General features: G+C 38.8%; 1 protein-coding gene across 1 annotated transcript; it reads left to right on the forward strand.

Moving 5' to 3' along the window:
- Positions 1-3,768: 3,768 nt before the first annotated feature.
- On the forward strand, positions 3,769-5,100 carry LOC124272249 (protein dachsous-like). The gene has a single exon (XM_046707411.1). It carries the CDS (start codon positions 3,769-3,771, stop codon positions 5,098-5,100), a length of 1,332 nt encoding a protein of 443 aa, XP_046563367.1.
- The last annotated feature ends 10,662 nt before the right edge of the window (positions 5,101-15,762 follow it).

Below are 15,762 nucleotides of genomic sequence, written 5' to 3' on the forward strand. Positions count from 1 at the left end.
CATACCACGTGGCTACTCTTCATACCAGCTTTAGATGGCTAACGATGTAAGATACTCAATTTGTTTAATTCATTTTCTCTTTTCAGTTTCTTGATATGTCTCAAATGATAATTATATCTTCAGGTTACATTACAGATACTAAGAATAATGAAATACAAATAATATTAATGCATTATTTCCCATTTGACATTTGCAGAATGCCATTGGTGTACATTAGAAGACTTAAACTTATCTGAATCAGTACTGATGGCCCGGCAGAATCGCAAGAACATGAAATACTTGTATGGTATGACATATTGAAACAGATCGTAACGAGATTGTTGTGAATATCTTAATATCTTGGTTACTGTTCAGATAGGAAGGAATACGATGTCAGAAGTAATTGTTCCTCTGCAAACATGATTAACTTGCGAAATTAATTTACAAGCTCATTTTTGCAGTGCTTATTTTAATGTCATTTCATTTAATTCTGTTACACGCAATCTTTTATTTCTATGTAACCTAACCATGTTCTGATTTAATTAAACGAGTTTCATGAGAGGATTCTCGTTAGAATAGCTCCCAAGCGGCCAATGCTTTAACCACTGGGCTACCCCACCGCCCTGTAGCGGTAGGCCAAATGATCAGGTGGTCGGGTTCGGCGACTGCCGGGTTCATTGCTTGTTATCTTACCCCAACGGCGTTGATCGTTACTCATGCTATCGACCACTGGATTGTCAGGTCCTGCATCGTATAGTTGGAATGATGCTGACTGTTGAGTTAAGCAACAAAGAAAGAAGAAATAAACTTAAACAAGGCGTTATTTCCCCCTCTTCTTTCATTCATTTATACCTGGAATATCGCTGAGCGCAGCGTTAACAAATACACCAAAGCAAAATAAAAACACACAAAATACAAAATAGCCTTAAGTGAATGATCTACAGTTTGATTGTACCACCTTAGCAATTGTCTTTCTAAACCATACGGGGGCGGTGGGTTAGCCTAGTGGTTAAAGCGTTGGCTCGTCACGCCGAAGACCCGGGTTCGAATCCCCACATGGGTACAATGTGTGAAGCCCATTTCTGGTGTCCCCGTCCGTGATGTTGCTGGAATATTGCTAAAAGCGGCGTAAAACCAAACTCAGTCAGTCAGTCTAAACCATACGAAATATAAACCTGTTTTAAACGTGCTCTAAGTATATACAATGTGTGACTCAGATCTAACCTGTTATTATTCCACTTACGGTTATTAAGTTAGTTATTAACAGAATGTGTTGATAACGTCCTTTGATTGTAACAAGCCGTATCATGACATCTCCATCAGCCACGTAATTACACTAGCAAGTTAAAACGTATTATTTTGGACAGGGTGTGCATGTAAACTCATCGAAATATAGACACAGATATATGGAGAAGCGTACAGGGAATAATGAGTCGTCCATAACGACATTAGTAGCACCATCTTTCAAGATGTGATGTCGACGATGAGACGAGGCCTTTGGAACAGTAATCACTTGATCTAAACAGCCGACTTGCGCGGGTCCGTGCATAGATTCGGTTGATTACGTCCTAATCAAGGGCGTAATTAGGCGGAAGTGAAGGGTCTTCGTGGGCGATTGTTTTCGCCGATGTGATATCAATTCGCTGCAAAAAGGAACCAACTGATGTTCCAGTCACGTCCGTTTAGTCGATTATTATGATTGTTTCATATCGCTTCACGCATAAATTCTTGCCATGTTCATGCATCCGTGCACTGGTTCTGATTTATGTTTAAGATTGAAGCTTACCGCGTGATATAACGTTGCAGACAGGTCGTTATTGTTTGATAGACCCAACGAACAGAAGAAACTAACTTATATAATGTTTAAATAATTGAAACACTGTCGCTCACACGCACGAATCTAAGCCACCTATCTGGAAGATGTATTACAATGCTTCCAAAGGTTACAAACAATTGTACAATGTTCTTGTTAAATGAGCGAAACGACCTTTATGATACCTCGATGATATTATATAACACATTTATTGCCCGGAAGCGGTTAAATTAGGCTGTAAATATATAAAATCGCCTAATTCGGAATGTTTGCAATCGCAATCCACTGCAATCGCACATGTGGGATATGTTGTTTGTGTGAAAAGACAGAAGTACTGAAACGTTAAATTGACTAGGCTTTTCACATGTTAAGATAGCTGAGAAGTAATTTCTTGGCACAGAAGTTATTCCTTTAATCAAGAGTCTGTTTGAGGTTCGGTTGTCTTATACATTTCTTTGGTAACCACAGTGACATAAACTGTGACGGCATATTAATACATTAATTGTACATGCAACCTTAAATCATCAAACGATGTCTTATTATGATGATGGATGCGATACGCGCACTCTCAGCATCTTAGCAATGCACTTTGACATGCTGCTAATCATCTCTAACTAACTGATGTCGATTTCAAAGAGGCCGACAATTCTCTCCCTTCGCCTAGACGAGCGAGCTACACAACTCGAGCAGACAGCACGAAGCAGTCGTCACGTGACCTGAGTGTGTATCTCAAAGCGAGGCTGTGTGTTGATACCACAGTGTGGCCGCGAAGTCGAAACGTGAACTCTTTACAACTGGCCACAAAGTGGACATAAAACACATGGAGTACGAAAAAGTTGAAGTCGTGGCTATCGGGTGAGCTTTGATCACGACTTTGTGTGTAGCAACTTTGTGGACTTATTCAGCGGCGTGGAAACGGGACAAGCTTCGCTCGCTTTTACAGGTGAGAGAGGTAGGTTCCCCGAAACAACACCGTGTGTACATTCGGCCTCTACAGCAGGTCGCGGACCTCAAATGTGTATACCTGCCCGTGGGAGGCGTGAAAACGACCAGTGCCGGTAAAGTCAGATACGGCACAAATAACTGGAAAACTGTGTTGTTTCGGAAGTATACCATGTGCTAATTGCAGAGTGGAGACTGCATTCACCTGTCGTGCCAATTGTAATTTGGACTTGCGGTATTGTGTGCACTACTATCAACAGGCCTCATACAAAGATTCTGGAAGCCTGGGAATACGAAAAGGATTTATGTTATTGTGGTACCTCGCAGTGATCTGACGGTTTGTGAATGTTGTGACGACGTATTCCGTTATAGATTAATGTCAAGTACCGCGACACCGCCATTTCGCCGTTACCAGGTGTAAATGAACTGAATGCCCAATCTTCATATTACAGGTGTGAATATTCAGCGGCTGTATGCAACTGGATGAATGACCAAATTTAAGAAATATGGTGAAGATTTGATAGGAAGTAATATTTGCTGGCAGCGCAATGTGTGCCTACACGCCAGCAATGAGGGTGGAGAAGGGAGAGAGAAAATGGGGGACTCGTTTGCTTGTGTTGTTTCTGCTTGCTCTCTCTCCCTCCAAGTCAAAACAACAACAAATAATAGAGACATTTCGAGTCAGAGAGGAAGAACCGCCAAATACTGAAGTTGGTATAATTGGTAGATCCAACAGTGCCATAGTTCCCCCAATAGAATTTCTAATTTCTGGGGAAATTGAAAATTATTTCCGATTAGATACGTCATCAGGTACCATTTATACAAAAGTAAAACTTGACAGAGAGACTAAAGAATTATACTCCTTTTACGTTCAGGATAGTAATAATGAATTTATTAATGTCCAAGTGAAGTTAACGGATATAAACGATAACATTCCCAATTTCCCAAATAGGACACAGACACTGAGAATATCTGAAGGAGCTCCTAAAGAAGCCAAGTATCCCTTGGGTACTGCAACAGACAGAGATTTAGACATGTATGGAATCCAGGATTGTAGAATAGTTTCAGGAAACGATGAACAAAATTTTCGATTAGAAACACGGCGATCTGGAAGTTTTGATTGGCTTTTAGACTTACTTATAAACAAGGAACTTGATTACGAAACTCAATCACGATATGACCTGGTGATACGAGCTTCTGATGGCGGGAACCCACCAAATACTGCAGAACTTAATCTTGAAATTTTACTCATTGATCAAAATGACAATCAGCCCCGTTTTACGCTCAGTCGTTACCATGCTTTGATACCGGAGAACACAACTATCGGAACTAGTGTTTTACAAGTTGCAGCAACCGATGACGACGATGGGGAAAATGGAAAAGTCACCTACTATCTGGATCCGCAGTCAGAAAGAGCAAAGTATTTTCGTGTGGATCCGGTGACTGGCGTGGTCAGGGTTAACAAACCCCTTGATTACGAAACAATTCCAAATTTTAGGGTGGCCATTTTTGCCAAAGATAATGGCTCCAGCCCACAGTCAGCCAGTGCTGCTTTGGAAATAGATTTGAAAAATATCAACGAATTGCCTGCAAACATCAGCCTTACTTTTCTACAATCAGATGGAAACAAAACGGGTAAAATATCTGAAAATGTTCGTAAAGGTACTCTCGTTGCACGGATTTCTATCACCGATCCTGACAGTCCAAAAGAATATTTCGATGCAAATATTACCCTCCTTGGAGGTGATGGTGTTTTTGACCTTCACGAATCTAGCGGAGTTGTGTACCTCATAGTGGTTTCAAAACCACCAGATCGTGAAGTAAAACCATTTTATAATCTGACTGTTATTGCAACGGATGCTGGTGAACCCCCTCTCCATGCTTCTTATTCCTTTACAATTTGGATAGAGGACATCAACGACAACGATCCCGTCTTCACACAGCAGACCTACACAGCAGAAATTCATGAAGTTGCTGAGCCTGGAACCTACGTTGTGAAGGTTTCAGCAACCGATCCTGACGATGGAGACAACGCTCGGATACGTTACAGCATTTCGGACAGAACCCCAACGTCTTGGTTTCAAATTGACAGTAACACTGGTCTCATCACAACAAAGTCAGCGATAGATTGTGAAATTGAAGCACAACCCAGACTTTCAGTGATTGCATCGGATGGTGGCGAGACCCCACGGATATCGTCAGCTACGGTGATAATTACTGTCAGGGATGTCAATGATAAACAGCCAGAGTTTGATCAAAGTTTCTACTCGGCATCAGTTCCTGAGGACAAGGCTGTTGGCCACTGCATCTTACAGGTAAAAATACTCTTCATTGTCCTCAGGTGTACGGTGTGGTTACTAATGTAGGACAATATATACAAGATGCATTATCAAGGATCAGTAATACTTTACATATAAACAAGTGGTTCCAAATGATTTGTAAATGTTTAAACACATTCTGGTTGACACTTGTAAATTTCTTTGTGTCATATAGTTTCTAAAATTGTCCTCTGAAGTAAAACTTCTTTGTTATACAAGTTGTCATCTTGTAAATATTGTTCAGTGTCTAGTTTGTTTATGTGTCTCCCACCATATTAAACGTTTTACTTCACATTGAACATGTTGAAAGCAGCAGAATTAAATGATTCAGTCTTGACAGTGAATGCATGACAAACTGCTTGACTGTTCACCGGAGCATGCAGACACTGTGGGCAGCTGCAGACTGGAAATAGAGGATGTACATGTAGGACAGATTCAGCAGACCGTGGAGCCGAGGATTAGTCACATCAAACTCAACAAATATACATACCATTATCTATGTGAAGTTGCTATCTTGTATATGTGATAGTACAGCATGATGCTTGTATGAAGGTTGCGGTCTGGATCTCTGGTTATTGTAAAACCTGTCCTCATCTGCCTTTGTATGCTGTACAGCGCTGAGGATTGATTCTATCTAGTAGGTTCTCTACAATATGTTGTACTGGTTCGCCTTTTATCCATTCTAGCGTGGTACTGAATCAGCGATGAAAAATGGTACAACAAAAAGGTCAATTTTTTAAAAGGATTCTGTTGCCATGGTTTATTGTACATGGAAACTGGTTGACACGCACCAGCGAACTGGTACATGATTGGAATCTTCTCCAATATTTCATTAAAAGCCATCTGCGTGTAAAATAGATTTTGCACCAATGATCCTTGGTCAAGCCTGACTCGCAGTGGTCAAGTTACGATCTTTGAAACACTTAAATGAAGCATTAAGCTATTGTCAGGGGAATCAAACTCACCCCTGTCCAGCAGTGAAAGTATTGTTTTGACGAGGGTAAGGGAAAGTGATTTGACAATGTGAGTGGTGGAAACTTTGCAGGAGGTATCTACTTCAACCCTAGGCTGGTTGTAGCTTCAGGTAGCAGAACCTAGTGATACAACAATCCTGGCGTCAGGTTCAACTTGACAAGCATTGAGAGACAATGTGTCTGTGCCAGAAACACTCACTATTCGTTTAAGTAATGTTTGAATGCTGTCTATTGAAAGCATATTAACCTAATGCTTGGACCCTTCTAAAAAATCTGAATTTCCGAACTGATTTGTGTATGTTAAGTTTTGTATACAGAGATCCTGTTTGTTAGTGTGTTAGGAATTTAACTTGGTTTATTACTTTTGAGATTACAGAATGATACCAATACTCCATGGTTCGGTACAAGTTATGATAAGTTGTTAGGGAAATATAACAGGAAAACTCAACTGTATGTAGCCTATTTGAAATGGTGTTAATTTGATATGGTTGACTTGTCAGTATAAAGACTTTCACCATTGAATTCCCACACTGAAACATTGACAATGTTAGCAGTGATATTGTAAGGCTCTAAGCTGATGTGATTTTAAGACATTGTTGGGGGTGTCAGAAGGAATTAGTTTCTCAGGTATACCGGTGTGGATAATACAGGTGTGAAATATGTCGTTAAGGGCACAAAGGATGTGTGGATAGGATGGTGTGACATGAAAAATACTTAAACATTACACAAACACATCACTGTGTGGACTGTTTTCATAGTGAGATATCTTTTGTTAGTTTACTTTATGTTGCTATTATACACTGTATTTTAACTCTGACCGAGTTAAGATCCCAACATATCGGTTTCAGTTAGCATGTCACTCACAATTACTTCCTAAACCATTTTTTTGTTGAACGGAAACGAAAGAATTTGAAAAGGGCTGTAGATGCCATCCATGTTGGTAAACCAATGAACACACCATTAAAGAATCACTTGACTTGGTTGCCTCCTTGGAAGCAAGCAAACTTGTGTATGGGAAAATACGAAGGTTAAACTAAACCAAATACCCTGTGTGTTTGTCCATCACCGGTCAGTGTCAAAGAGCAACATGGACGAAATGTGGCATGTCCCGGACAACCGATCTCCTGTGTGACCAAGGTGGTCCCCAATGCTAATCTTCCTGATGCTGTAGATTTGATATTGGTTTTTCACACGTCCGTTATGTCCAAGGCATAGTGAGATATTATTTGCCTAATTTAATCATAAAATATTATTGTTTCATCTTCCTGTCAGTGTGATTTAATGTATCTTGCAGATTATACATGTACTCTTCACATTGAAGTTACAAAAACACAGATAATTCTTTAAAAATACCTGTCATTGTATGAATGATGTTGAACATGTTGAAGTGTATGGTATTCTTTACCTTGTCTTGTAAATGATATAATTGCATTGAAATGGATTTCCTGTTTACATTTTTGATCGTCCAAGTCTCAAAATAAATATGTAAATCTTGTATAAAACTTGTTTGTTATCATGGGTTGATAAATGTGCAGGATTTTTCACCTTCCCATCACCCTTGTGTAAGAAGAGCTTATATAACAATGAAATTAGCCAAATCATCGTGGAATAAGTAACAATATCAGATTCCTTATGATGTCATTACGCCTGAAGATTGCTGAGACTGGCACAGTTAATGTCTGTCAACTGAAGTCGCAGCTTGATGGATGGCGTTTTTTGTTTGAAATATACAGACAGGTACCTTGATACCCTTATTACAGAGCAGGGATACACTTCGTTAATGTCGCTGTTGTACACTGTTCAGGGTTTCAGATTTCTTGGACATAAAATATGCCCTGATTTCTTTTCAAAATGTGGTAAAAACTGGAATGTCCTTACAAAAGTTGGTAAAAGTATGTCCTTTTGCTGTTTGTTGCCAGTGAAGTCACTACAGTTGATAAAAAGTATCATGTAAAGGTTCAGGATTTGAAACATGGTTTAAAGATAAGTACTTCAGTTCAGGATATGATCATATGAGAATTATGGATTTGAAAAATTGCTGCTTCAGCTTCTTGTCCACTCTTCAGATGCTGTTTTAGGAGTGGGAAGACTTTTAAACATACTGTGTTCGAGGTCATGAAGGAGTTTCAAATCCTCTTAGTCAGACTTACGTGACATGACCAACCCTAGTTAATTTTGTGGAAGTACTTAGGATTCCAAATCCTTTCCTGTTGATCCTTGCTCATGCCATGAGACTCCAGGTTGTATTTTTGCTGTCTATGAATAGAAAGTATGTGAAATAAGCCTCTCCAGATCTCTGCTGCAGCATGTATGAAACTATATTGCAACACTCCTGACTCTAGGATATTAATTTTTATCAACTGAAGATCAGCCATGTTGACACTACATCTTTAGAATCAAGGAGAACTCATGAGTTTTGTTTTGATTATTTTTGTTCAGACCTTGTTTATTGGGGATATAAGTATGTGTTTGTTGTCAAAATATATTTTACACATTTATTATGTTTATTTACCAGAGCGGAATAATACAGCCCTGAACAGAAGAACACAAAATGAGTAACGTATGTTATATTTGGGATTACACTTTCAAAGTAAAGTACAGATTCTAGTACTTTTTGGGGTTGAGTCCCATCCAGGATTCGAACCCAATCCCTCAGAGTCAGGCACCTAATCGCCAGCACACAAAGCCAGACGCCTAGACCGCTCAACCACCGCGGCTTCCACAAAATGGAAGTCGGACAACTGATAGTATAGACTGCAGACTTTTTGTACCCCTAAGTAAATGTCTCATCAGCAGTTTTTGGTCTTACCTTCACACTGTTTGCTTCAAGTCTATGGTTTAAAAAGAATTAAAAATACCAAATTCATTTTATTAAATTTTGTTCTACATTTCTTTGGAGCTGATGGATCTTTGTTTCAAGTTACAATAACAGTCTGGCCCTAAAGTAATACTTGTGTTAAACAGTGCACCTGCTTGGCAGAAACCCTGGTCCTTTTTGATGGTCGTCTCTGATCACGAGGTCTGTGTCAAGCTGACCAATTTGGAGCTTTTTTTAACTTTGGTGTTTGGTTTTCATTTGACTGAACTGTGTTCATGGTTTTGTTGGAACTAATTTTTTGATAAATTTTTATTATCACCTGGAACTGTGGGTACAGTCAATACATGCTCTCAAAGTTTTAGTATGTGTGGTATAAAGAGTGTAACCACAGCCCCACTTCTGTTTACATATGTGCTTGATATGTTTCCTTTTCAAAAATAAGCTCTTAATTCTTGAGGCAAATCAGTTGGTATGACATATTATCTCTAGACATTATGATCAAGGCTTTGGGGGTATACCAAATTTTGTTGACTTTGTTCAAAAGTGATTGATGATACCTGTCAAGTTGAGAAGTAATATATTGTTATTAATCACATTTGATATGAACTTGTCACAATTCTTGAAGATGCAGGACTCTGATATTCAGGAGCAAATGATATGGCCGGAATCAAACATGGATTTCCACGAGGAAGAATTTTGAATATCTTTCGGCATCGGTCGAGCAAAGTTTATGTGTGTTTGCAAACGGAAGCACTTGAAAGAAAAGTTGAACAGTGCGGGCTGAAAGTTTTACCTTTATTTGTCTTAAGAGCGGGCAAATATTTGAGCCTACAGGGCCCACCCATAGAAAAACACTGTCTCGCAGCGCGCAATGTCGCTTCTGATGCTCTGGCCACAAGCAATAGGATTATAGGATCTGCCTTCAAAACCTTCAGTCTCTCTGTTTCACACTTGTTCAAAACCATCGGGTTGAATTTGTGAAAAAACAAATAAATGACTGACACAAGCTGATAGAAGACATAGCGGTCAATTCCTTTATTTTGTGTTCTCAGGGCACCTGACCATGCCTCTCAAACATGTGATCTGTCACTTAATTTGTGGCTGTCAGGGGTAGTTTCAGTTGGATTACTTCTTTCGAAATTACTTGTTTTGGTCCTGTTTTTTGTTATTGATATTATAGGGCATATGTGTTAGTTTATGATAAAGCTTGTTCTTTTGTAGTTAAACAGAATTAATATGACTACATAATTAACCTATTTCTAATTCAGGTCTGATGGTAATATTGTCAGTGTTATGTTGCACCATAATGAACAGTAGACCTGTATATTTTACTTTTACGGTTGAAATATTCCTAAATACCTGTTTGTCTCCAGTACAAAATATAGCTATGGCAGATGGGATTGTAAACTTGTCAGAGGATATTTTCCCCAGAAATAAGAGCTGTTCCACTCTAATTTGCTGGTAATTCTGGGTTAAATATAGCATCGACACCTGTGAACTGGCTATGAAATCAACTGATTCAAAATTTGGCACAATTCCTTGGCAGGCCTTTACATTGATTTATTTTAGTTACTTTCTGTTAGAGTTATCGCTTTTCTAACTACATGCTAATCTGCAAGTTTGGCACGTTTGCCTTTTTCACAGCGGTTACACCCTGATTCTATGAGAACTGTCCCGAACACGAACATCACTTCCTGTCTTTAAATTATTGAACCATGTAAAAATTGCGGATTCAATTAATTTGTTCACAAGAAAAAAACACGTTTACAAGATGAACTTGAAGGTTATTGAACTTTTTATGGACAAGTCTTTTCCATAACACATCTTGAAGCTGAATTTAGGGACACTCTAATCCTGGCATTTATGGTATAATGTTTTTATGTAATGTATTATAGCCACATACCTCAGTTTAAAATACTCCCATAAAAACGTCCTGAACTTGTCTGGTTCCTAGGCCCAGCTGAAATGCCAACTAGCATGTTTATTTTGTGGCGCATGAAATAAGAAAATAGCACTGGTGTTTCGTTCAGGAGAGCCTCGACTTCTCTTTCTAAATATCTCATTTCATTTCTGTGATAGTGCATCTCATTCATAGGATAAAAGAAGAAAAAACACAGTTAACATAAATTCTCCCTTAACCCTTTTAAAAAAAAATGTCTGAATTCACTTTGATGTCCGAACATGTACAGGTTCTTATAGTGTCTGGAAATGCCCAATGTCTTCACTAAACATTAAAGTAGGCTATCACTGAAAGGGGTTAATCGCTTCCATCTTCCCGAGGAAGGGTTAAGCAAAGTGTAACTTCACTTTGTGTTTAAAGTCTGTACAAGTAGTGATAAGTGAGGAAGCCGTAGCACAAGAATTAAGATGCAATCAATGTTATAATGATACCATCCAGACGGTTTCGCGCCACAGCTAAGGAGGGGAGGAAATCATTCTGGTTATACAGGAAAACTCTATTAACACCATATGAGGGAAAAACTAACCAATTTATGGCTGCAAATATTGGCCTTAATAAAAACTTGTCTGTTTTTGAAATTACATGTTCATGTAAGTTTTGTCCACTATTGAATTAGGTGTCGGATTCTCTTAGCCACATCAACGTGGAATTACTTCAGAATACAATTGTTGCCACGTTTGCTAAAGCCTTTCCCATGTGGCAGAGGATAAATTGAGTTCTGCTGTTATTTCTGCCAAATGTTATGGTGTTAAGCAATTACTTTGGGGTAAAATGAAATTTGTTTAAATATTTGTGCAGCATCAGGTGTCATTAAAAGACATCTTGGAAACACGATTTAGGATACATTTCTGATCGCTTTGAAGAAGATAACGTGTGGAAGTTAATAAAAGGTCAGATATTGATCAGTGAATTAGACATAGAAACCAGAATTCTGAAAACATGAATATTGTGAAAACCAATCTGAAAACCATATTGGTAATAAAAACTCCAAAGTGAGGAAATATCGTCTTGGTAATGCCAAATTTCCTCAATACTCTCCCTGATCAAGGATAAGGTCAGTGATAGGTGTCATGAAAATGTTGACACATTTCTGACGAAATTTACAATGATTAAAGTAACCATGCCCAGAAGGAGGAAATGGCATTAGTTGCAGGATCCTGTCCTGTTTGCTTTGATATCGGAGAGTGACAACCCTCGCCTCAAAGAACGCCAAGAGTTACAGATAATGCTATCAAACAAGTACCTATGGTAACCCAAATTATGACTTCTCTGAACACCTAATGCAACCAGAACATGTGAGAGTATTTGATTGACGGGCGGATCTGAGTAAGTCTGTAAGGAGGTGGATGGACAATATGATGGGTGTTAGATGGGGGAAATGGCCCCATGAAACAATCAGATAAAGATGAAAGAAGGCGTCATGTGGATGTTCAGCAGCTTGAACTGCAGGCAGGACTGGATCGGATGACCATGGGTCCCAGTAGACTTACTGCCTGGCATGGCCCACCATTCACTGATTCAGAGTGGTAGAAATGTAATTTGTTGAAGTACAAGATTCCTTTACGTCCCAGCGTCAAGTAGTGTCTGCATCAGCAGTTATTGCTCCACTTCCTGTCTGAGCAGTCGTGGTAGACAGGAAATTGTGTCATACTTGAACAAATGTTTTTATTACCTCAGACACCTGTCTGTCCGTGTTGATGATAATGAGGATGAAGGAACTGAATTACAGTGACAATCAGAACGATGAAGATGCTGATGAGGAAACTTGTTAATTTTGGTATTTAGATGATTCTAACTTCAATCAGTTTAAAGTTGAATACATGTATCATGTAATGTGCTGAATGGTTTTTTCAAAACAAATAAGTAATGTTTAATGCAAAATAAAGGTTATATAATAATGAAATAGGACATTCCTGGATTTTTTATCTTCTCAACATGTTTGTATTTTTCAAGTTATGTTTGTTTTATTGGAGAAGTTAAGATCACACTTGTCATGCAATTCAACATGGCTCCATGGTACAGACATTACGTTTGGAAAAGGTTTTTCTTGACAGTGTAATGTTCTTGTGGAACACTTACAAAGCAGGATGTAATTAAAAAAATTATTTGTATTTGTTACTCGTTGCACTTGAGGGCAAATGTAGCAAAAAAATTTAGTCAGGTTTAACAGCTAGCAAGAAGGTAAACATTGCAATGTACATTTGGGTCCAGTGAACTTAAATCTCAGTTTGTTCTCAACAATCTTAAAACACTGTTTAAATACATCTGTAGGAAGGAAGGAACAGATTTATCATGTAGGTGTTAGAGGTGAATTTGAAGACTTGTTAGCCAACATTTTGCCAACATGTATATTTGTGTGAAGACTTGCACCAAGTCTGCTTTCTCTACCTGTCGCTTGAAGATTTTTACATGGAAAGGTAGGGCCAGATTTCCTAGAAGCAGAACATCTGAACATGGAGATGAAAGGCTGGCTGGTGCTGAGAATGTGTAGGATTAGCACCGCCCCGGCAAACAGGAGATCAGCTTGTAACCGGGAGTCTCGGGAGCTTTCTTCGAGTCCACTTTACTTTGTCCATCCCTATCACAATGCAGTGGTAAAATAACCTTCTTTTGGTTGCCCCTTTAATGTGCTCAGGTGTGATGGACAGCATTGAAGATGCTTTTACTCCAACAGAAAGTGGAATGAAATTTCATTACGGAAGTTGCTCTTCTTCAGTTTAAGACTTCTCCTACTTCAGGTTGAGAATGTTTCTGTGATGGTCAAATATTTATGTCAATAAATGTCTGGGTTATGACCAGCACGTCAGTGGTAATTAGGTAACACTGGAGCTGTCGGTTCTTTAATTACAAAAAACTGATCTGTTTTTTATGCAGACCTGGCTCTGTATTAAACCTCAGTTCCTTTGTGTTGAAGAAAGGTTGATATCGTTATTTCTACAAATACAAACTAAAAGGAAGGCTGATCATGTGAGATGACCTTTTTATGATCTAACTCAATAATGATAAAAGAAGAAGCTCTAAACTGGACGATATTGTTTGAAATCCCAGAGAGTCCCATTGTTTGGTAAGCCCTGTCTATAGCACTGTTAGTATGCAGCCATGTTGTTCCGTGGCAATAAGCAAGTCCACGAAGTAACACTTCTAACCTAATTCTATGGCAGTCAAGATGTTCATGGTCCTGTCACTCGCCTATCTGTTTGTGTTTCTAATTATAGCTGCCACGGACATTTTGTGTTCTTTCCTTGTGCAGATGAGCATGACATGTTATGAAAAATTAATGTCTTGATTCGTGAACCAATATCAAATAATTCCTTGCAAAGCTGGATGATTCTAACCCTATAATTTACTGTGTCTAGTCATTTGGAAATAATTCTCTGAGATATGTTGCGTGTTATTGTTAATGAAAGACCTTGTCGTTCATGAACATAGACGCAACTAAAGGGCCACAGTGTCACACGAACGTATAATTTAGCCATGGCATCGTCATGCATTGTAAATTTTGTTTCAGACATGGTATTCAGACATAATTACATAGGATTGCAAGTGTATTATTAGTTTCATAACCGTGTTCGTTTCAAAGATCTTTGAACAGAAATAAGGTTTGAAATATTTAAAGAAAGCCACTGTGGGGAGTTGTGCATTCAATGTGAAAAGACTTGTAGCACTGGCTTGCCAGAATGTAGAAATTATTCCAAAAGAAATGGTATATATTTTAGTCAGGTAATATAATGGTGGTATGAGAACTTCCACATGTCCATGGAGTCCTGTAGAGCCCGAACTGTATGATCATTCCCAGTAATGTGTGCTCAATGCTTCCAGAATGAGATATGGCAGGCGGACAATGGCTGAAATGTGAGGTTATGTTCGCCAATTGTATCCGTGGCAGTGTTCGCAATCGAGGACCGTGACGCATACAACAAAAGTAATGTACACAGAAAAGCTGCACGTATAGAACGACAGGCAAGCAGGTCACTTAAGAGACTGTGCCTTAGGCATTATGATCGTATTCGTGTGTTATCGCGGTTTCAAATCAAACTTCAACTTTTCTCAAAAGGTTGCGTTCCGATAGCATCAGACAAGTATGGTAGCCGGGGGATAGCAGGTTGCTGTTCTGTGTCCTGGGTCCTTTGTATGAAGTCATCAAAACTTTGGTTAATTTCATGGTGACTTTGTTAAATTCGTCAGGTACAGCGTATCCATGGTTTAATGCCCTTTGATCTTTACTAAAACATTTGCCAAATCCTTTGACTTTTTGACAGGTGCTAATTATTTTGTTGAAGTTAGAATTGTTAAAAAAGTGTGTGCCGAGGTTTACAACCTTACTTCTTTAGTACCAGCTTAGGGCAGTGTTTGGCAAATGTTAAATTTGCATCGAATTGACATAGAAAAGTTTCATCGATCCATTCAGTGTTCATATCCATTAGAATGTTACAAGTAGTGGGTGACACAGCTATACCTTTGATGGTATTAAGCCAAGTTTAATAATTTGTAGAATAAATGCACATATACCACCACTTTCGCAAAGGTCTGTTTGAGCCTTTGCTTAGTAACTGCCAATTTTACACATTTTCGATCAATGTCTTGATCCGGCAACACATGGCTACTATTAAAACTAGCCTGCCACAACCCTCATTTCCACTGAATTTAACATCAAAGACTTTCTCATATCCCTGTTTTAATTATGGATTCACTATATTCCCACAGATAATATTTTATCACCAATGTAGCAAGTAGTTGGATGAAGGTGTGACATGAATGGTAGGGTGGAATCGTATCATGGACAGTATATAGCCAACTCCGTTTACACATGCATGACTGACCGTTCATTATTACAGGGCATCAAAGAGGTCGACAGATTTTACCTTTGACATGAACCTCGACCCTGGTCAATAATTCCCAATCATCTACATTGCTGACTGGGTGTATTACCAGGAAGTTTGCACATTTGGCTTTAATTT

The sequence above is a fragment of the Haliotis rubra genome, unplaced genomic scaffold (genome assembly GCF_003918875.1).
Source record: "Haliotis rubra isolate DU_JTF1 unplaced genomic scaffold, ASM391887v1 Scf168, whole genome shotgun sequence".
Taxonomy (NCBI): domain Eukaryota; kingdom Metazoa; phylum Mollusca; class Gastropoda; order Lepetellida; family Haliotidae; genus Haliotis; species Haliotis rubra.